Below are 24,007 nucleotides of genomic sequence, written 5' to 3'. Positions count from 1 at the left end.
CGGGGGCGTGGCTAAGCCACGGGGGCGCGCCGCCGCCCTCCCTTGACAGGGGAGGGCGGCGGCGCGCTCCACGTGGCGCGCGCTGCCCCTTCCCGCCCCCTCCCTTCGGGGCGCGCCGCGCGCGCCCGGAATCCACGATTTCTTCAGGTTTGTGGCATTAATGCTGAGGAAAGGGGAAATAAGGTCACCAGGTGCCTTAGCTGGAGGAACTATGGGGCGGGAGGCTAGAGGAGTCTGTGAAGCTGGAGAACGGCCGGGAAAGGAGGGGACAGGTTTCTGGGCGGCGCTAAGTCCAGGAGGGGGCGCGGTCACCGCTGAGGCGTCCCGCTCACCCAGGGTGAAGCTACCTCTCTGGGTTTGTCGTCCTCCGGACCTCCAGACATGTTCGAGGTGAAAAGCCGGAAGAAGTCGGGACCCAAGGGAGCCCCCTCGGAGCCGGGGAAGCGGAGCGACGGTGGGAAGAACCCCGAGCCCGGGGCGGGTGGAGGCGGGGGCTGGGCGGACCCCCGGACCGGCGTGAGCCTGCTGTCGCTGGGGACGTGCCTGGGCCTGGCCTGGTAAGTGGACGCGAGGCCGCCTGGGCCCTGGGTCCGGCCTCCGACGGTCGCCCCGCTCTTCCCTGGGCGCCGCGCGGTTCAGCATCCCGCTGACCTCCAAACCTCAGACCTGCGGCTTCGGTTCCTCTGCCTCAAAAAAGGACAGCCCAACTTTTTTTTTTTCTTTTTTTTTTCCTTTTCGCTCGTTTCTTCCAACTCATTTTTACTTTGTATTAGTAATGTGCCCTGATCACTCAACTGGAGTGAAACTAAGGGCCTGGGAACCAGTCGGCCATTTCTTAAGAGATGCAGATTTGGCCAAACTTTATTAAGCGCCTGCTACGCGTCGAAAGCTTTTCCGTTCGTGTAACCCACCATTTCCTGTCCGCTGTACATTATTTGTCTTGGACCGCCGTTGCCCCACCTTCACCCCATAACTGCCTAATGGCAGGGTTTGCAACCGTTAAAGAAGTTATTATGATCTCAGGGCAACAAGCGGTTAATGATAACCTCAGAGTTTGGAGGATTTCTCATGTGTTCATGATCGTTCATGCGTTATGAATTTAAGGTGTATTCCTAAATTCCAGATTGAATTTTACTACCGTGAAATGACAAAAGTGTAGTTCTGGTGTTCACCGAAAACTGAACATCTATAGTTTTTAAACCAAGCAAATAGCCATACATTGTTATAAGAAAAATGAATATTAGAAATAACCTTAAAACCAACTTATTAATTGTATTTTCCCCATTTTCTTGAGGAATAACCTGTTTCATCTTAATAACAGGACTGATGCTTTAAATTAAAATTTCCTCCACTTTTAATTGATTTTTAAAGTATTTAGAAGATAGTTATTCATCTTCAAGAGTAAAAGAATTCTAGAAGGGACCCTGGATGTCCTTTAGACCATTTTTGATGGTACTAAATTTTGAATTATACTCTACTGGTGACTGAGTTGAAGTTAAAAGATTTGTTTACAATAAACTGAATGTTATTGAATGTGCTCTTTAAAAAAAAGACATCTTAGCAATATGATATTTTGTTTATGTAATATTTTGATTTTAAAGACTAAATTTACTCTTGTAGATAAACCGCTCTTATGTCTTAAAATACATGACTCTCCCGCGCCTGGGTGGCTCAGTCAGTTGGGCTTCTGACCACCACTCAGGTCGTGATCCCCCAGACGGTGGGTTCCAGCCCCAGCGTGGACTCTGCTGGCAGCTCAGAGCCTACTTTGGATTCTGTGTCCCCTTTCTCTGTGCTCCTCCTCTCTCTCTCTCTCTCTCTCTCCCTCTCAAAAATAAAAACATTTAAAAAAAATTTAATATAAATAAAATGCATGAATTTCTTTAGGTAAATAAGAATCCTTTTTTACTGAGAAAGCTATTCAGTAATAGGCTAAAAGATACAGATCTTTCTTGACTTAGGATGGGATTACTTCCCAGTGAGCTCATGATAAATTGAAAATATCATAAGATGAAAATGCATTTATATGCATCTCACCTACCAAATATTATAGTTTAGCCTAGCCTGCCTTAAATGTGTTCAGAATGCTTAACATCAGCAGACACTTGAGCAAAATCATCTACAAGCCTTTTTTATAAGAATTGAATATCTTATATAACTTAATACTGAAAGTGAAAAAACACAATGGTTGTACTTGAATCAGTTGTATACTCTCTTAGTCACATGGCAGACAGGGAGCTAAGGCTGCCACTGCCCAGCATCAGGAGAGAGGATCCTACCAAGTCGAGGATCAGGATCACATTGCTAGCCAGGAAAAGGTCAAAATTCAAAGTACAGTTGTATGAATGACCAAAAAGTCAAAAAAATTTAAGTCAAACCATTTTAAGTTGGGGATCATCTGTACATGTTGCTTCCTTCTCTCTGAAACCTAATACAATTGGTTTTAGTTACTGAATTTATTCTCATTAATTATCCAAGACCCATATCATATAAGACAAATTACATCATAAAATGTTCAACTTTTCAGTAATTTGGTTACTATTCTGGGAAAATACACTAACAAATCTATAAAGGAAAACTTGAAAGGTAGACACGTTAGTGCAGGAACTTACTGTCAGTGCTCACAATAAAGACACAAGTTACATTCAAAATTTTCACTAACCTCATTTTTCATCTTTTTTCCGTTGTTTCTTGTTAGTGAAGTTTTATCTGAAAGGGTTATGCTTTAAATGCCTTGATTTTCAAAAATGGAATATGGTTACTATTTTCCTGAACATTCAGTATTATGCCTGTAAATGAAGCTGTAGTATGGAACAGAAGGCTAAGTGGATACTGACCTTAGTGGCCCTGGAACTCCCTTTCTTGCATAAGGTCCATTATAACAGCTTCCTTTGCTTATTTGCCTCTTTTTCATTACTAAGTTGAAACAAAGCCAGAGAAACCCTGTAAGTCCTCAGTCAGCTATCTGCCACCATCTAAGATTACTAAAGGAGCTACATAGAATCAACACCCTAAGGAAATGAACACTGTTTTGTGCTACTGGGCCCTGAATCTGAGGTGTCTGTAGACAACAATAGATAGATGAAGGAGTTGAAGAACCCTTTTGTAAGGCCAACACTAAAGTAGCCAATTAACCTGGGTCCCTTTCTTCTGTATCTTTTCCTATATGATAATGAGAAGAGGCTGAAAACAGTAAGGGTGTTCTTCTCTTCCTGTAAGGGGTCTAATCCATCCATTCCATCTTTCATTTACTATAAACCCAACCCTGGTTTCAACAGTGAACAGATGTGGAACTTTCATCAACTGTAAGCAGTGGAGAAAGCTGATCCTTTATACTACTATAGGCTTGTCATAGGGATGAAAAGCAGCTCCACAAAGCAGTCTGAAAGAAAGGGCCAGCATATAAGAGAATAGCTGAGAGAATGCAGTAGTGTCCTAACTGCATAAATTTATAGAGATTAAATTCTCTACAACAATCTTATGAAGTCACTTTACAGATGAGACTATAACAAAGATAAATAACTTGCCCAAGATGATTATACAGCTAGTAAATAGCAGAGCCAAAGTTGCTCAGCTCCATACCTTTTTTTTTTTTTTTTTTTTTTTCTGAGAGAGAGAGCATGTGTGATCAGGGGAGGGGCAGAGGAGAGGAAGAATCCCAAGCAGCTCTGCCAAGCCTGACATGGGGCTCGAACTCATGAACTGTGAGATCGTGACCTGACCCAAAATCAAAAGCCAGACACTCAACCAACTGAGCTACTGAACCAGCTAGGTGCCCCTCAGCTCCATACTTTTAACCAGTATGATATGCTTCCTCCCTTTGATACTAATCCTTAAGAGGCCAAGATCCTAGAAATAAAAATCCCTAGAAGCTATAGCCCTTAGTAGACCCTGTCTGTCTCATCTAAACTGAGGAAGATTGGGAATAAGGGGTGCCTTGAACTTCTGTTAGAATACGCCTCTGACAAAGCCCTTTGGACACTACTCTGGATGCCAATTTCAAAAATTTAGTTTTTCAGGATTGAAGCTACTTTCTGTCAGCATTGACTTCTAGAAAATCATCCTTCTCCTTAATGTTAAAATGAGTTAATATTTATAAATCATTTTAAATTTTTTAATGTTTTTGTTTTTTGTTTTTTTTGAGAGACAGAGTACAAGTTAGGGAGGGGCAGATAGAGAGGGAGACAGAATCTGAAGCAGGCTTCAGGCTCTGAGCTGTCAACACAGAGCCCGATGCAGGGCTCAAACTCATGAACTGTGATATCATGGCCTAAGCCAGTCAGATGCTGAACCAACTGGGCCATCCAGGCACCCCTATGAATCATTTTAGAATAGTGCCTGGCACATCTAAGTGAAAAATAAAATAAATGTATTTTAACTCAGCACCATTCAAACCACTTTTCATTTTTTTCATTACTAGCACAAAATCAGCTTAAAAAAATTTTTTTTATGTTTTTATTAATTTTTGAAAGAGAGAGAGAAACAGCATGAGTGGGGGAGGAACAGAGAGAGAGGGAGACACAGAATTCGAGGCAGGCTCCAGGCTCTAAGCTGTCAGCACAGAGCCCGATGCAGGGCTCAAACTCACGAACTGTGAGATCATGACCTGAGCTGAAGTCGGACGCTTAACCGACTGAGCCACCCAGGCACCCCATCCTTATGCTTGTTTTTACTTACATGCATTATTATTCATATGTAGCAATGGTCTTTTTTTTTTTAATCCGTTGAAAAGCTAGCCATGAAAAAAAAACCTGCAAATTATCATCAGAGATATTTGCACTAACATGACATAGTTTTCTCCAAGGTTTTGCTTAATATTTTAATGTTAAAGAGAAGTCCAGAAATAGCCAGCATTAAAAGTTTTAATAAAATGAAAAGTGTGTTACAGTAGTGGATCAACCTTCACAAAAGTCTCTTATAATGATTTTATTCTGAATAAACACATGGATCTACAGGACAAATCCCTGTAGTAACACTGGAGTAAAGGATGATAAAACTAATCTCTGAAATTAGACTTATTTCATTAGTGTATTCTCCATCCTTGGTCTCTGATCTCAGTAAGCCTATACTCTGAAAAGAATCTCTTAAAATCCAAGAATGAAACAGCCAATATAAAAAAGAAGTCTATACATTCATCTTTGAAAATTAGGATAATGGCATTTTCTAATAACCAGAAATTTATTTAAGTCCTACTGGGGGGGGGGGTGGGGCGCCTGGGTGGCTCAGTCGGTTAAGCATCCAACTTCGGCTCAGGTCATGATCTTACAGTCTGTGGGTTCGAGCCCCGCATCGGGCTCTGTGCTGACAGCTCAGAGCCTCGGGCTCTGTGCTGACAGCTCAGAGCCTGGAGCCTGCTTCCAAATCTGTGTCTCCCTCTCTCTCTGCCCCTCCCCTGCTCATGCTCTGTCTCTCTCTGTTGCAAACATAAATAAAAACATTATAAAAAAAAAAAATTTTTTTTAAAATGATGAGTCATACTAGGGTGGCTTAGTTGGTTAAGTGTCCAACTTCAGCTCAGGTCATCTCATAGTTTGTGAATTGGAGCCTCACAAACAGAAAGCAGGCTTTCTGCTCTCCCGGTCCATTTTGCATCCTCTGTCCCCTTCTCTCTGCCCCTCCCCCCCATAAACATTTAAATAAATAAATATCATATTAGGGACACTTGGATGGCTCAGTCGGTTGAGCAACCTGCTCTTGATTTCGGCTTAGGTCAGGATCTTACAGTTTCACGGGTTCCAGCCCCATGTTAGGCTCTGCACTGACAGCATGGAGCCTGCTTGGGAGTCTGCCTCTCCTCTGCCCCTCCCCTGCTCGTGCTCTCTCTGGCTCTCTCAAAATAAATAAAAACTTTAAAAAAATAAAAATAAAAATCATATTAGCACATAGGAGGAAAGTCAATCTATACTAATTATGTAACCTGGGCTTACTCAGTTCACTGTTATCTCATAGGACAGAGATTAGCCATCATCAAAAGAAACTTATTTCATTCAGTATTGTAAACATTTGTTCAAAAAGCAAAAAGTACATTTTAGTTTTGGACAGTTTTATAGCAAGTTAGCCTAATAATGACATTTATGAGTCTGAAACATCACCTTAGCAATGGTACGCAAACCTCAGAAGTCTTTCATCTTTCTTTTGAGTTTTGGGATCTTTATTTAAATGTTTGTCTTTCAATGGAAGTCAATTTCATAAAACACTATCAATTAGTAGTTCTCAGCTTGACTGAATACTCAGATAATCTGGGGAGCTTTGAAGATTTCTGATATCCAAGTCACATCCTACACCACATAAGTCAGAATTTCTGTGGGTGGGATCCAGGCATGAGACTTTTTAAAAGCAGACAAGTGACTCCAATATGTAGCAAAGCTTTTGAACCACTGGTCTATGTATTATGATTTAAGTACTTTCTTCATATGGTTCTGCTCCACTGCTTTTTGATGACTCAATAAATAACACAAAGAATTTTAACCGCTGCTTTTTCTGAGCCCAAAGAATTGAGTCAAAGTAGATGAACCAAAATGGTATTAGATCCAAAGCATTTCTTTTGTGTTTGCTTATTTCAAGTCCTATACAAACTCTTTATTGTTTTTAAGATTTGGATAACTTTTTTATGCTTCTACCCTTTGCTACTTTTATCAGATGAAGAATACAATCCAATTTTAAAATGGCATCTGTCTAAAGTACACTTATATAGAAAATAAAGTACACCTATATGACTCGTAGTGTTGAGTATAATTAATTGTAGAGCTTATACTCCCGGCATTGCGTTATATCACCACTTTGACAATGACTTCTGTTTTCATAGTTTTAACTATTGTTATTTTGCGACTTCTAATCATCATCTCTCTGTCCTATTCCAATTTTCTTTTCTTTTCTACATTTTAGTTTAAAAATACCTTTTTGGGGGTTTGTCTGGGTGGCTCAGTCGGTTAAGCGTCCAACTTCAGCTCAGGTCACGATCTCACAGTTCATGAACTCGAGCCCCACGTCGGGCTCTGTGCTGATAGCTGAGAGCCTGGAGCCTGCTTCAGATTCTGTGTCTCACTCTCTCTCTGCCCCTCCCCTGTTCACTCTCTTTCTCTCTCAAAAATAAACATTAAAAAAAATTTTAATACTTTTTTTATACAGGTAACTCTTCTACATTTCAGTATGAAAACACTTATTTTCTAGATATTACCCATATATAGCCTTGAGAAAAATAGTAGGGATCCCATATCTTGTTCTAGATAATTCATCGTTTCTTCCTCCAAAATATTTCTTGTGCATACAACTATCACACCATCTCACTCCTGAACTTAGACTTGAACAGGAATAGTTTTCACTTTCTATTAATTTGTTGAAATAAACTACTAAAGGCTGTCACCACTCATACCAGAATTTATGTTGTCCTTACCAGAAGTATAAAATGTTCCTTCAAAATTCAAACTTGGGGGCCTGGGTGGCTCAGTCAGTTAAGCATACGACTCTTGATATCAGCTCAGGTCATGATCTCAGGGTTCATGGGATCAAGCCCCAAGTCAGGCTCTGACTTGTATGTGCTGACTTGTGCTGACAGTATGGAGCCTACTTGGGATTCTCTCTAACCCTCTCTCTCTCTGCCCCTCCCTCACTTGTGCACACACTCACAATAAATAAATAAACTTTTTTAAAAAATTCTAACTTAAATAGATATAAATTAGGAGGTAGTGAATTTTTTTTTTCTTTTCCAGGTTTGTATTTCAGCAGTCGGAAAAGTTTGCAAAGGTGGAAAGCCAATACCAGTTACTGAAAATAGAAACCAACAAGTTCCAAGGACTTCAAAGTAAAATCAGTTTAATTTCAGAAAAGGTAATTATTAATTGGCTTATTTGGGAAGATTTTTCCCATTTTTCTTCCCTACTACCACACTTCTACCCCAGTTCATAATTTCCTTTTTCCTGCCTTTTAGACCATTACTGTCTTAACTCTCACTGGTTTTCCTACATCTTTACATTCTCCCCTTCAATCCAATTTAGACTCAGATTATTTTGAAAGGAAAGGATTTGTTTTAATGTAATATATGTTACTGTTTAAAAAGACCAATATTCTCATATTGACTCCAAATTTCTATTTAAGTGTCTAGGGCACTGAAAATATAATTGTTCTTTAGGTAGGTACAAAATTAGAATAGGAATGGACTTTTTGGGCAAAGATCCATCAGTTGCTTTTTTTTTTTTCTTCACTTTCCGGCTCGTAAATTTACATACATCTGCATATAATAATGACTAATATAAAAGTAAATATTGATTCTGTAGCCAAATGAAAATTAAAATCCATGTGTATGTTGTGTTTCTTAAACCTGCAAATACAGATGCATTATTGCTGGAATTCTTAGATATGTGAGACAGATAAAAAAATTTTAACTGCCATGCTTCTCAGGAGAAGTCAGCTGCAACCAATAAAGCATCAAGGAGGTCTTGTCTGGCTAACAGAAATCAAGCTATCACTGGGAAACATGCCTTCTTTGTTCATTTATTCATTCACTAAACCTTTACTCATGTCATAAGGTAGACAAGGACTTGTGCTTGGCACCAAGGTGAACAAGGATTTACAAAACAGACAAGTGAAATGGAGGGTCTGAGTTCCTGCAGCCTCGTGCACAGAATTAGTATATAATCCCCCAGAAGAGAAAAGCCATGGATGAAAATTATACACCTCTCACATATGTCAGGGGATTCCGTAGAGGGTAAGCTTAGGGGCCTTGGAAAGAAACTGCATAGGACTGCAAGAATGGGTATTTTTACATAGGGCTCAAGTTGGAATCTGGTTGTACTTGTTGGGGCTATAAAATTATAAAATATGTAATGGGGCTCGAAACCACGAACTGTGATATCATGACTTGAGCCAAAACCAATTAGATGCTCAACCAACTGAGCCAACCAGGCGCCCCTGAAAATTTTATTTTTAAGTAATGTCTACACCCAATGTGGGACTCGAACTTACAACCCCGGGATCGAGAGTTGCATGCTCTATATATGTATATATATATGTATACACACACACACACACAGACACACACACACACACACATACACATATATTTATAGAAAACAATTAGAAAAATTATGGGGAAAAAAATCCCAGGAGATAGGAACTCCATGTACTTAAAAGCTATTGAAAATAAATTTTGAAGAAAGACTTCCTTTTTAAGTGAAAAATTTGGTGGCAATTAAAATGCTTTTTGAGGCAGATTTTTAAAATATCATCATGGGATCCAAGAAATATTCAGTCTTCGCAAAACTCTTTCTCTCCCAGTCTTCCCTAGGAGTAGTTCAACAATAGCTGCCTTTTCGCAAAGCTGGTCCTTAAAGGCCAGCATAATCAGTAGGAGGGGAAAACAACTAGATGTGGGCTCTCATCACAACTGTGTGACCTTGGAAAAATCACTTTAACTTCTCTTGGCCTCTATTTCATCTATTCTCATTAAATGAGAATAACAGGATTTTTATGAGGATCAGATGTGATATAATGTATATGCAAACTTTTATAAACTTTAAATAGTAATAAATTTAAGGTATTAAGCCCTTTTTCAAAAAATATGAAAAAACTATTAGGATACATTGACAGCCTCTAAATGCAAATTATTGTAGCATGCTAAACACCATGTATTTTTAGATTAAATCTTGACACCTTTACTATGGTGAAAAGTTGATCTTGTACTTGGTTGGGGTCTACTGGGATATAGTGCGTCCAGATTACAATGATGGTCTGATAAACAGCCTAAATAGGAAATTACCTTCGGTGAAGATAAGCTTACCTCTTCAAAATGCTGATATTAAGACAACTAACAGTATTACTTATGTACAAATATTTCTCAGAATTAATTTCTAGGGGCGCCTGGGTGGCTCAGTTGGTTAAGTGTCCAACTTCGGCTCAGGTCATGATCTTGCGGTTTGTGAGTTCCAGCCGCGCATCAGGCTCTGGTGCTGACAGCTCAGAGCCTGGAGCCTGCTTCGGATTCTGTGTCTCCCTCTCTCTCCACCCCTCCCCCACTCACGCTCTGTCTCTGTCTCTCAAAAAATGAATAAATGTTAAAAAAAATTAAAAAAAAAATTTCTAAAGGATCTTGTATTATAGCTACATGTGTACATTAAAAATAATTTTTTAGGGGCGCCTGGGTGGCGCAGTCGGTTAAGCGTCCGACTTCAGCCAGGTCACGATCTCGCGGTCCGGGAGTTCGAGCCCCGCGTCAGGCTCTGGGCTGATGGCTCAGAGCCTGGAGCCTGTTTCCGATTCTGTGTCTCCCTCTCTCTCTGCCCCTCCCCCATTCATGCTCTGTCTCTCTCTGTCCCAAAAATAAATAAAAACGTTAAAAAAAAAAAAAAAATTTTTAAAAATAATTTTTTAAAGATCTTATTTTTTTTTTTAAGTTTATTTATTTTGAGATAGAGCATGTGAGCAACAGAGGGGCAGGGAGAGAGGATCCCAAGCAGGTTGTACACTGCCAGCACAAGAGTCCAACATGGGCCTCGAACCCACGAACCGTGATATCATGACTTGAGCCGAAACCAATTAGATGCTCAACCAACTGAGCCACCCAGGCACCCCTGAAGATTTTATTTTATTTTTATTTATTTATTTATTTTTTAATGTTTATTTATTTTTGAGACCGAGAGAGACAGAGCATGAACGGGGGAGGGTCAGAGAGAAAGGGAGACACAGAATCCGAAGCAGGCTCTAGGCTCCGAGCTGTCAGCACAGAGCTCGACGCGGGGTTCGAACTCACAGACTGTGAGATCATAACCTGAACTGAAGTCGGACGCTTAACCAACTGAGCCACCCAGGCGCCCCTGAAAATTTTATTTTTAAGTAATGTCTACACTCAATGTGGGACTCGAACTTACAACCCTGGGATCAAGAGTTGCATGCTCTATTGACTGAACCAGCCAGGCACCCATCAAAATAATTTTTAAACAAGGCTTCAGAATGGTTTTATTATATTTGGTCACACATTGTTCCTAGCTTTCACCTGGGATTGCTTCAGATCTTGACTGGGTAGGCCTAGAAGGTTTATGGCCATTCTTCCTAAATATCAACAAACATGTTTTTTATACCATAAGTTACAGGGGCTACAAAAAAGCATTAGACATGCTCTCTTCCCCAAGGAATTTAGAAGCTTTCATATCTTCACCTAATAACATCAGTCTGTTGAAGAGTCAGATTTCGGAGTCACTTCTAAGCCTTTCCTCATTTCAGACTGCTGATCTCCCCTCAAAGCATCCATTCTCCCCATGCTAATTCTGTCATGACACGAATCATAATCTATTGTCAGTTTTTGTTGTCATTAATTTGCCTCCTTTACTGCTCTTTAGAGCCAACACTGTGTTTTTTATCTCTATACCCCTGATGCCTAATAATGGAACAGAGGATAATCAAGAAATCTTTTATTTTTTAAGTTTATTTATTTATTTTGAGAGAAAGACAGCATGAGCAGGGGAGGAGTAGAGAGAGAGAGAAAATCCCAAGCAGGCTCCGCACTGTCAGCGCAGAGCCCAACGCAGGGCTGAAACTCACAAAACTGTGAGATCATGAGAGCCAAAACTGAGAGTCGGACGCCTAACCGACTGAGGCACCCCGATGATCAATAAATCTTAATAGACCTCCAGAATGTGATGTAAAAGATCCAAAGTGCTGTCTCCTCTGTCCTGTTATAAAGTCAGGAACCATATTATGTCTATATTTTCATACTTAGTGTGTAGCACGAGGTCTGGCACAGAGCGAACGGTCAAAAATTCTTTAATTATGTGTGCTAAGTACCAAACAGGTGTCAAATAAGACAACACAATAAGTGCTCCAGGAGTTTGGGCTGTCAGGGCTAGGGCTGTGGAGGAATGCTGCACTGAGGGGTGAGATCTGGTCTGAACCTTAAAGGAAAGACAGAACTTAGCTAAGCAACAAGGAGGGAAGAATAGCATATAGAGATAAATTTAGGACTTTATCATATTAGAAGTATTAGGAAACATTGTGGGTTTTTTAATGTTGTACCATCATGTTCATGGCAGTTTTTAAAAGCTTAATTTGGCTCTAGTGTGTAGGATGATTTAAAAAAGTAACTAGAAGCAGACATTAGATAATACTTCTGAAATATTTTCCTTGATCATTGAAGTCTGGTTTTGGTGCCCCATGTAAGTGCTTCCATAATTCTTCCCCTGTCATAACACACATAGACTTGGCTTTCTCCTCCATTAAGCTAAGCTGCCTAAGGGCAGAACCATGTCTTTTATAGTATTATGTCTTCAACACTATGCTGAAATATTTAATAAGTTAATGATCATTCTAGACCTTCCTGTAGTCTCTAAGGCTGTTATCTATACGTAAGTTTAGACTAAAAGAGGTCTACAGCTTGACCCATCTCTATTCTAGGCACATATGAGGAGATGCCAGAAACTTTACCGCAATATAGATACTTATTAGCACAGATTACTATTTGATGTGAGTTGCCTCACTGAACATGATTTTTATTCATTTTTGCCTTTGTTATAGCTATAAGATCTGATTCTGGTACCTTCTCTGTAAGAGGTCAGTCAAGAAATTTTCAGGCACAAACTCTTCCAGAATCATAGAACTTAAGAAATAAATCTATGATTAACTAGAATTCTATGATTAACTAGAATTCTGTGATTAACTAGAATTAACTAGGTTACAGTTTTTAAAAAAAGCCAAATAACTTGGGGCGCCTGGGTGGCGCAGTCGGTTAAGCGTCTGACTTCAGCCAGGTCACGATCTCGCGGTATGTGAGTTCGAGCCCCACGTCGGGCTCTGTGCTGACAGCTCAGAGCCTGGAGCCTGTTTCCGATTCTGTGTCTCCCTCTCTCTCTGCCCCTCCCCCGTTCATGCTCTGTCTCTCTCTGTCCCAAAAATAAATAAACGTTGAAAAAAAAAAAAAAAGCCAAATAACTTATAAAAATGACAACTAGGTTGCTCTCCATTGGAGTAAGAAAAGAAGCAAATGTGATATACTTCAGGCTTCTTTGACATTATTTCTTTCTTGAATATCCTTCCATGAAAATGTGGAAATATTTAGATTTATAAATTCAGGTGTATGTTTTTCTACCATAGTGCTAATCTATCGCATTTATTTAAAATGTTTTTCTGTCATTATGCTTCTGATATAATTGGATATCTTAGACATATTCAGAATTTGAACTGGGGGTGTGATTGTTAAAGTGTGTTTCCCTAATATAAAAGTTATTAAGTAGCTTTGGGAATTGTTTTGTGTTATAAATACAGCTTGAGTCTACTGAAAGTATCCTGCAGGAAGCTACATCATCCATGTCCTTGGTGACCCAGTTTGAGCAGGAAGTATCCAGCCTGCAAAGTACCATGCATGACATTCAAAATAGTGAAGAGCTGCTCACCCAAAAGATGCAAAGCCTTAATGAGAAATTCCAGAATGTTTCAGATTTCTGGAAAAGAAGCCTAGATGAAATGAATGTTAATACAGACACTTTCAAATCAGAATCAAAACACATACATTCTCAAGTTACTGTCCAAATTAACTCAGCTGAACAAGAAATAAAATTGCTCACTGAAAGGCTAAAAGATTTGGAAGATAGCACACTAAGAAATATTAGAACAGTAAAAAGACAAGAAGAAGAGGATCTTCTGCGAGTAGAAGAGCAGCTTGGGTCTGATACAAAAGCAGTTGAAAAGTTAGAAGAGGAACAGCATGCTCTCTTTGCCAGAGATGAAGACCTGACTCATAAGCTTTCCAGCTATGAACCCAAAGTTGAAGAATGCAAGACACATTTGCCAGCAATTGAAAGTGCTGTTCGCTCTGTTCTCAGGGTCTCTCAGGATCTGATAGGGACAGAAAAAAAAATAGAAGACTTGACTACTCAGATGTTTAATATGGAAGATGATATGCTGAAAGCAGTATCTGAAATAATGGAGATGCAGAAAACCCTTGAAGGAATTCAGTATGATAATAGCATATTAAAGATGCAAAATGAACTGGATGTTCTAAAAGGAAAAGTTCATGATTTTATGGTATATTCAAATACAAGAGAAAAGGGAACTTTAGAAGAATATAATCTAGAAAATAAAGGAATTGATAATGATTTTTAAATGCACTACATTTATTTTGATGACCATATTGTTATACGTAAACTTATTGTTTCCATGCTTTTATGTTATTTTGATATGCCTCACTTTATCCTACATTACCAGCAAGTAAGTGAGATATTCACACACTTGGATTATCCAGATAATCAAAGCTTACCCTCTTAAGCAATAAAATTTATTTCATTTTGGCCATTTTAAATAGAAATATTTCCAAAATAACTTCTCTACTTTTTTAAAGCAATATACTTAATATTTTTAAATGATTTTCTAATAATTAATGGGCATTACTGTGAATTTCACCTATTATATTGGACCCAAATATATTAACATGGCTAGAAGCTATTGAGTATTTCCCTTCTCACTAAATGACCCTAGTTTGCTATATTTTCAAACCTTATGTCTATTTCTTATACCTTTATTACCACCTAAAGATGCGACCCACTGGCCCAAGGTTGGGTGGGAATGTGCCTGCCCTAATCAGTTCTGCATTTCCTTTGTAATTTACTGCAAGCCAAGATCCAGACCACCAAGTGCATAGGGAATTTGTCTAAAATGAAAAATAAGATGCCCAAGGAGGAACTTAAGGTGCTTTGCTATGGATTAATATGTACTTTTTGAAAACTATGGAGCCTGGGAAACATTTTTACTTTTTTTAAGGTTCTAAAATATGTTACAGATACTTGTAAGAATTTTTAAATAAGAGTAAATATGGGGGTGCCTGGCTGGTTCAGTCCATAGAGTATACAACTCTTGATCTCAAGGTCATGAGTTTAAGCCCCATGTTGGGCATAGGGATTATTTACATTTTTTTTAATTTAAAAAAAAAAAAGTAAAGATGTTTCTATTGAAGTTTTTACCCTATGAATTAAGTGTGTATCCTCTGAAGTATGGACTGTTGGAATATCTTTGTATACCTGGGCTTTGTTTTTTCAAAGGTTCTATCTGTGTTCTAGACTCTTGAGTTTGCTAGATACATGGTCTCTAGATAAATTATTTTATCTACAATAAAAATATACCAATACACCTGTGGCCTATTTTAAAGAGGAAAAAGCAACATAATGAGAAATTATGGTAACTATAAGGTAATTAAGCATATGTCGTTGTTTTAAAGAGCTCCCAAACTACCCATGCCAATTTGTTTTACATAGTGATTTTATTTTATTCTAACTCATATAATGGAGTCATGAGGAATAAGATGTAGACATACTGAGATGTGATTAAGGGGAGATCTAGTCAGATTTTTCAAATAATGATAATCGGAAAATGTTCAGGGTTGGGGGAACACATAAGACTCTTATTGGTGACTGATGTATCAAAGTGTCCAAGCTTGGCATTGAAAACTGAGTCAATTACATATGGAAGGAAGTACTATTCTTGTGTATTCTTGCCAATAACCAACTATAGTCCCAGTTTTATTATGTAATATCAGTGGAATTAAACACAACTTGAGGGGCACCTGGCTGGCTCACTTGAAAGAGCATGTGACTGTTGATCTCGGGATTGCGGGTTTGAGCCCCATGTTTGGTGTAGAGATTTTTTAAATAAATTAAAATATTAAATAAATTTTAAAAAATAAGTTTAAATGCATGATCATAGTTATAAAAAATAAACACAAAGAACTTGAAAGCAGTCAATTGTGAAAAGTAGTTGTGGTCAGGTAGTTTTATTATGTAAATTTGCACATTTTTTTAAAAATCCCAAACAAGTTCTATTTTGGGTTTAGGAGGTCCTATGGTAGACAGCCATGGGTCATAAAGATAAGCCTGAAAGAATGCTACTATTAAAAGCATAGCATTAATTTCTGGAATCTTAACATTAAATTCCTTGACTTCTGAATGTCTTAAGTTCTTATCTGTGTGCACTGACAAAATTGTTTTTGTTTACTTTTATTTTAATGCTAATAAAATAGATTCTGAACTTCACTAGAACTTTGTTATTTCAGCTTCCAACCCAACATGTCAGATGTGATCTTCACTTTTATTTATTTATTTGGCCTATTACCATATTTGATACATCATTATTAACTTGTATATACCATAGTACTGGTTACAGAAAATGAATGGAAACAAGATGGCCATTCTGTTCTATAGTGACAGTTACAAGGGAATCAAAAACTGCCTTTCTCTAAGTATTTCACGAGAAAACTATTGCGTACATGTATATGCATATTATGTACATGTGCATATGTATATTTTCCTTTATTCAGTTTTTCCTCTAAAAACCTGTCAGATTTAGATGTACCTGATTTGTCTTCTGTTTCTTACATTCATTTATATAACACAGATCCTTGAAATTTCAAGAACTTCCTGTGTATCAAATATTAAATTATACTGTTAGTCTTTCCTTTAAGGAAGATTACCATATTCTAAAACACATTTTTGTATCTTTGTAATTGATAACAAATTTTATATCAGTTAATTTCTGATAGAGTACTGGGTCCATTTTTTTAATTTAGTACAAGTAAATCACTTTTACAAAACAAACACCTAATTTTTTTAACTTCTGGATGCAAAGTTTAAAAATCTATTTATGGAGTGCCTGGATGATTCAGTAGGTTAAGCATCCAACTCTTGGTTTCAGCTCAAGGTGTAATCTCATGGTTCATGAGTTCGAGTCCCCTGTCGGGCTCTGTGCTGGCAGTGCAGAACCTGCTTGGGATTCCCGCTCTCCCTCTCTCTCTGCCCTTCCCTCACTTGTGTGTGCTATTTCTGTCTCTCAAAATAAATAAACTTAAAAGAATCTATTTATGTTGGTTAAGCATCCAGCTTTGGCTCAGGTCATGATCTCACAGTCCATGAGTTCGAGCCCTGCGTCGGGCTCTGTGCTGACAGCTCAGAGCCTGGAGCCTACTTCAGATTCTGTGTCTCCCTCTCTCTACCCCTCCCCCATTCATGCTCTGTCTCTGTCTCAAAAATAAATAAACGTCAAAGAAAAAATTAAAAAATATATATTTCCTTAAATTTTGCCTAATGATTGTAAGCTGTTGACTAAGTGTACTTTTATATTTTATAATGAAAAATAAAAATGTTGATTTATTATCCATATGGTTTAATGGAAAACTAGTAAGATACAAAGTCAATGGCATTATTTTTCATCTTAACCTGATTACCTTTCTATGAATCTATAATCATGATCCAAGATTAATATGTCATTAAAAATAATGATACTGCAAATTCACCAAACACATGGAAAAAACTCAGTTCTCTATATACTTACTTCATATTTGCACAGGTGGCAAAAGCTCTGCAAATTTGCCCATCATCTGTTTTGTTTTGTTTTTTTTAGTTCAGCTATAAAGTATTAATTTAATATGAATCAAAATGCTCCATCGCAGCTTTCACAGCAAGGAGGAGAGAACTAGCATTTTGAGTCTATTATGTGTCAAACGCTGCTAGGAAGTCTATGTTCATCATTGTCAACAATAACAGCTCTGTGTATTGAGTACCTACCATGACCCATATTATCACTACTTCCCACTACAACTTTGCTAGCCTTGACGCCCATTATTCAAATGAGGAAATTGGGGCTTACCAAGGTTAGAAAACTTGTAGCCACACTGCTACGTCTGTCTAACTCCAGAGGCTACTGACCTCCCACTATACAATGCAACCTGCTGCTGTTCAATCATGGGGAGAAAATCACAAGAAATCTGCTATCAATAGAACCATCTTGAGAATTCAAAAAACTAATTCTGCCAAATGTGTCTCTTCCATGTCACCATTAAACAAGACTGTAAGTCACCCAAAGGTTGTAACTATGACCTAAAATTGTTTGGGCCTTGGGCACAAGAAGGAACTGATAAATGTTTAGGCAAGAGTGGGAAAGCGAGATGGAGAAAAAGCCTTAGGCCAGAATCTTCCAATCTAGGCTCTGCCGCTAACTGTGTGTTCTTGGGCACTTTATTTGGGGGCTCAGTTTTTTAATTTGTAAAATGAGGGAATTATATCAAAAAATCTCTGGGGCGCCTGGGTGGCTCAGTTGGCTGAGCGTCAGACTTCGGCTCAGGTCATGATCTCACAGCTCGTGAGTTTGAGCCCCGCGTTGGGCTCTGTGCTGACAGCTCAGAGCCTGGAGCCTGCTTCTGCTTCTGCTTCTGCTTCTGTGTCTCCCTCTCTCTCTGCCCCAAACCACTTGCATTCTGTCTCTGTCTCTCTCAAAAATAAATAAACATTTAAAAAAAATTTTTTTTAATCTCTAAGACCCCTTCTGGCTTTACATGGTTTTAAATTTTAGAGATTAATAAAATGTCCAGGTCTTTTAGTTACAGTTCAAAGATCTTTTATCAAAGTTTTTGGAAAACCAGTTGGACCCACATCATTCCCTTGAACCATGTTGCTCCACTTGCAGATTGAGATAATACTGACCATTACAGGACAGCATCTAGCTTAGTACCTTGCATATATGATAGGAATTTGGTAAATATTTAAATTTCTGACTGAATCTTGTGAATCTTTTTGGTAGACTCTCCAACTCTTCTGTCCATTCTAGGCAAATAATTTAAACAAGCCCTAAGTAATTCTAAAAACAATTTGGTGAAACAATTTCAAGACTATTCCTACACTGTGTTCAGTTAATATGTTAGTAAAGATCAATAGAAGTTCATGATAAATTGCTTTTATAAGCTATCAAGTGAAAGAGAGCCTTACTAGCAGTTTCTTAATGATCTGATCCTTATAAAAATAAAGTTCTGGAGCGTCTGGGTGGCTCAGTGGGTTAAGCATTTGACTCCTGATTTTAACTCAAGTCATGATCTCATGGGCTCCTGAATTTGAGCCCCATGTGGAGCCCCTAGGTGGGCTCTTCCCTCACAGGGTGGAGCCTGCTTGGAATTCTCTCTCCCCTCACTCTCTCTCAAAAATAAATAAATAATTAAAAAATAAAGTAGGCTCTTTCTGAGGACTCTTAACTGTGTAATGCTGGTAAGCTACATTTACTCTACCAGAGTAGATATGTTAATAAATAATAACCTAATAATGAAATAGAAGAAATAAGCCATCTACTTTCTTCACCCTTTGGAGGCTCTGTTTCAGCAAATACACTTGCAAAACCTTTCCCTTAAAAAAAAACAGTGCTTTTGCAATCACTACTTGATTTCCTTCCGGTTTGTGGTTACTCTTTAATGTCACACCAATAATAACATTTTCACATTCTAACTTCACTACCAAAAAATATTTTGGGCCATCTCTCCCCACCATTAAATAACATAGCATAAACCTACTGAGGAGAAAAGTCCTAAAATATGTTTTGAAATCAAACATATGGGCAAGGAGGGGGAATCACTACTATGAGTTAACTATTCTACATTTCAGCTTGTCATAGCTGCCAGGCAGTTATGTGGCTCAAAATGTTCATCAACTAGGGGTTGGATGGGATGGGGAAAAAATGTTCAGCAACTAATGTATCCAAGTTAAACCAAAATGACAATTTATAGATATCAGTATTCCAATGGATGGTGGGGAGGGAGGATGGCATGGAAATATACAAAAGTTGAGAACCACTTATATTTGAAATCACAGGATTTTAGAACTTTGGAGATAGTTTTTTTATTCTCTGGTTGTTTTGCTTTTTACATATCTATCCTCTGCTAAACTGAGTTGAGGTCACAACCCAAGCTGTACTCATCTTTATGTCCCTCACACTTGGTATGCCTAAAATACTAGGAATTTAAGAATTAGTTAATTGAATTATTCATGGATAGATACCCCAGGAAATTATTCATAAAAGTAATAGGAGAGGGGAACCTGGCTTTTTCAGTTGGTAGAGCATGTGACTTGATCTCTGGGTTGTAAATCCAACCCATGTTGGGTGTGGAAATTACTTAAAAATAAAATCTTTAAATGTAATAGGACAATAAAGATATGCATATGGAGTCTTGGGCATTGGTCCCTTCATTCTAGCACTTGAAATAGCTACAAACTTATGTTTCAAAAATTATGGAGGCGCATGGGTAGCTCAGTCAGTTAAGCATCTGACTTTAGCTCAGATCATGATCTCGTATTTGGTGAGTTCAAGTCCCGCATAGGGCTCTGTGCTGGGCGTGGAGCCTGCTTCAAATTCTGTGTCTCCCTCTCTGCCCATCCTCACCTCACTCTCTGTCTCTCAAAAATGAATAAACATTAAAAAACAAAATAAATAGCACCTAAAATTTAAGTTGAATTTTAAATATTAAGCTTTTAATCAAGTTAATTATTGTGGTGTTATATTTTCTTATAGTGTCAGAAGTCTGAAGCTATCGTGGAACAGTGGAAGTCTTTTCAAATAATTGCCCATCTAAAGCGTCTACAGGAGGAAATTTATGAAGTGAAAACTTGGTCCAACAGGATAACTGAAAAACAAAATATACTGAACAACAATTTGACAACTCTTTCTCAAGATGTAACAAAAGTAGACCAAAGTACAACTTCCATGGCAAAAGATGTTGGTCTCAAGATTACAACTGTAAAAACAGATATACGACGTATTTCAGGTTTAGTAACTGATGCAACATCATTGACAGATTCTGTGCAAGAATTAGAAAATAAAATAGAAAAAATAGAAAAAGATACAGTAAAAAACATAGGTGATCTTCTTTCAAGTAGCATCGATCGAACAGCAATGCTCCGGAAGACAGCATCTGAAAATTCACAAAAAATTAACTCTATTAAGAAGATACTTTCAGAGCTAAAGAATAATTTCAACAAGCACACAGATAGGTTTTTAAGCTTAGAAAGTGACAGAGCTAAAGTTATGAAGACCGTAACTTTTGCAAATGATCTAAAACCAAAGGTGTATAATCTAAAGAAGGACTTTTCCCGTTTGGAACCATTGGTAAATGATTTAACACTACGCATTGGAAGATTGGTTACTGACTTACTACAACGAGAGAAAGAAATTGCTTTCTTAAATGAAAAAATATCTAATTTAACAATAGTCCGAGCTGAGATTAAGGATATGAAAGATGAAATAACACACATTTCAGATATGGATTAGTTTGAAATTATTTAGATTAAACTGAAATAACTTTTTTAATAACATGACCTTAGTCATGTCATAAAAATACTTATGACTCAGAAATAATGAAATTTTGGAGCAAATATCATTTTGTATTTGATTTGTGAAACTCAATAAAGGAAACCTCATTTAAATGGAGTTGAGAGGCCAGAAGGGGGAGTTCTCATGCCGTACAACTCCTTGCAGCCCTTTGCCAAACAGGAAGAAGCCTATACTTGACTACCCCAGCAGGAGGAAGGAACATTTTCTCCCTGAGGCAGCAGCCCAGCCAGTGAGAGACTGTCACAACTCAATCAATGAGAAGCCACCACATTTCAAACTCCCAGGTTACTCCAATGGACTATTTGTTTATAACAATCCCTCCCAACAGCCCCCCTTCCTCTATAAAAAGTAGTCCTCTCCTTTGTTCTCCAGGATTGCCTACCATTTTGCCATAGCTTGCATGTCCCAAATTGCAATTGTTATTCCTGAATAAACCCATTTTGCTGGTGAAATAGCCGGCTGTTTTAAGGTTAATGGATTCTGTTTTGTACAGTAAAAACAAAATATTTTAAAGGGTTGAGCACTTGATTTTCCAAAATTAATATGCTCATACATATACTTGCAACTTTATATAGCAAGAACCCTATGCATACCCAACACGCGTGCGCCCACACATACACACACATTCAGACAAGTGGGGAGAAAGGATCTGCCAATCTACCACTGGGAAATCTAGATGGGGCAGGATCTGAACCCCACTTGCCCTCATTGACCTTTGACTGCCAGGGAGCATAGTATGTATGGTTTGGGCCCTAACTGGAGAACTGCCTATCAGGATCAGAACTCTAGCATTCATTATCCATTTAGAAGGGAAACTAGAAAGGTCATAGCCAGCGAGCTTCAGGAAAAGAATCATGTAAGCCTTCCTGGGTCTTTCATGGCTTTAAGAAACAAGTAAAGATTATCTAAGATAGAGTAGGGAAGTGGCAGCTAGAGCAGTTTAAGGGAGAGGCATCACAGATTGCAGGGGGTCTGCCAAGCCTCAGATGGAGAGTGCTCCAAAGGAACACAACTCATATGGTGATGATGTGATCAGAGCAGCCTAAGCAGAGAAGAAAATTCTAACATTTAAAACAGCATTATGTAACTCTACTTATATGAAATTCTAGAAAATGCAAACTATAAAGGCAGAAAATAGATCAGTGGTTGCTTAGGGATGGTGAGAGGTACAGATCACAAAGAGGCACAAAGAAATCTTAAGGAGTAAAGGGTATTTATTATGATGATGGTTTCACGGGTATATACATGTGTCAAAATTCATCAAATTGTATTCTTTAAATATGTGTTTATTCTACATTATTCCTCAATAAAGTTGTGAAATAAAGTACAATAATCTTAAAAAAAAAAACCCACATACCATTAGTCCCAGTTTCAAATGCCTGGCATGAAAGGTGTGCAGATGCACAGAACTAGTCAGAGTATGTAGCTAACTTCCATGACAAAAAGCCCAAGGCACAGGGACCAGCCATTCTAGGATAAGAATTCATAAACTCTGAGTTGACTAGCTCATGTCTGATTTAATTTTAGAAACATATACAGTAGAAACATAATAGAAATATAGTAGAAACAACATGAGACTTTGAAATCAGAGAGATCTGGGGTCCAATCTTGGCTCTATCACCACAGAGCTCTGTGGCTTTAAATAAATTTAGTGTATATGAACTTTAATTTCTTCATCTGTAAGTAAAGACAACAATTTCTGCTTCACAAGACTGCTGTGACTATTACCATTAACATACCTTTTTTAAAAGATGTTATTCCTTTTTTTAAGTTTATTTTATTTTGAGAGAGAGAGAAAGAAACACAGGGGAGGTGGGGGAGAGGGAGAGAGAAAGAGAACCCCAAGCAGGCTGCATGCTCAGCACGGAGCCTGAAGCAGGGCTTGATCCCATGACCGCAAGATCATCACCTGAGCCGATTATCAAAAGTCAGATGCTTAACCAACTGACCCACCCAGGAGCCCCACCATTAACATATCTGAAGTGCCTGGCACATCTAATAAAGGACAAAGCCATTAACTAATACAACAAAAGTTACATGGTATGGAACTATTTTTTTGGAAATAGCTCTACACCCCACAGGGTATCACAATAGTACATCCTAATGCAGTACAATACATATAACTTACAAAATATATGTTGACTGTTTCAATAAGGCTTCCTGTCAACAGTAGGGTACTACTAGTTAAGTTTTGGGGAAGTCAAAGCTGTATATGGGATTTTGACAGTGTATGTATGGCGGGGGTGGGGGTGTGGTGGAAATCAGCACCCCTAATACCACCACCCTGAGTTGTTCAACAGTCAACTGTATATAATTTCTTATGCTAAAGAAACAGTATGCAATTCCTAATTTAGCAGCAAGACTGCTATGCACCATGAACATTTTGGACATTTTTTCTATCCCAAAAATGGTATCCCAGAAATGTTAAACTCATTTTTCTAAGTTTGTTTTTTTTTTTTTAATTTTAAATTTTTGTTTAAATCCAAATGGATTAACACACAGTGTAATAGTGATTTCAGGAGTAGAATTTAGTGATTCATCATTTACATATAACACCCAGTGCTCATCCCAACAAGTGCTCTCCTTAATGCCCATCACCTATTTAGCCTGTCCCCCTACCCACATCCCTCCAGCAACCTTTTTTCTCTGTATTTAAGAGTCTCTGGTTTGCCTCTTTTTATCTTATTTTTCCTTCCCTTTCCCTATGTTCATTTGTTTCTTAAATTCCACATGAGTGAAATCATACATGTATCTTTCTCTGACTTATTTCACTTAGCATAATACACTCTAGTTCCATCCACGTTGTTGCAATGGCAAGATTTCTTTTCGATGTCCGAGTAATATTGCATTGTATATATATGCTACATCTTCTTTATCCATTTGTCGTCAGTTG

At 38.1% G+C, this 24,007-nt stretch overlaps 1 protein-coding gene across 2 annotated transcripts; it reads left to right on the top strand.

Moving 5' to 3' along the window:
- The first annotated feature begins 82 nt into the window (after window positions 1–82).
- On the top strand, window positions 83–21,588 carry LOC115519473 (IKBKB interacting protein). 2 transcript variants are annotated; one of them, XM_030323467.1, is made up of 3 exons: window positions 83–557; window positions 7,710–7,827; window positions 13,249–14,086. In XM_030323467.1, the coding sequence occupies exons 1-3, from the start codon at window positions 382–384 to the stop codon at window positions 14,083–14,085; spliced, it is 1,131 nt and encodes a 376-aa protein (XP_030179327.1). In that variant the 5' UTR covers window positions 83–381; the 3' UTR covers window position 14,086. The 2 variants fall into 2 exon arrangements, with proteins under 2 accessions (XP_030179327.1, XP_030179328.1); XM_030323468.1 differs by lacking the exon at window positions 13,249–14,086 and adding an exon at window positions 20,296–21,588 and having other exon boundaries at window positions 260–557.
- The last annotated feature ends 2,419 nt before the right edge of the window (window positions 21,589–24,007 follow it).

Source organism: Lynx canadensis, chromosome B4, assembly GCF_007474595.2.
Source record: "Lynx canadensis isolate LIC74 chromosome B4, mLynCan4.pri.v2, whole genome shotgun sequence".
Taxonomy (NCBI): domain Eukaryota; kingdom Metazoa; phylum Chordata; class Mammalia; order Carnivora; family Felidae; genus Lynx; species Lynx canadensis.
This window is presented reverse-complemented; position numbering and strand designations above follow the sequence as displayed.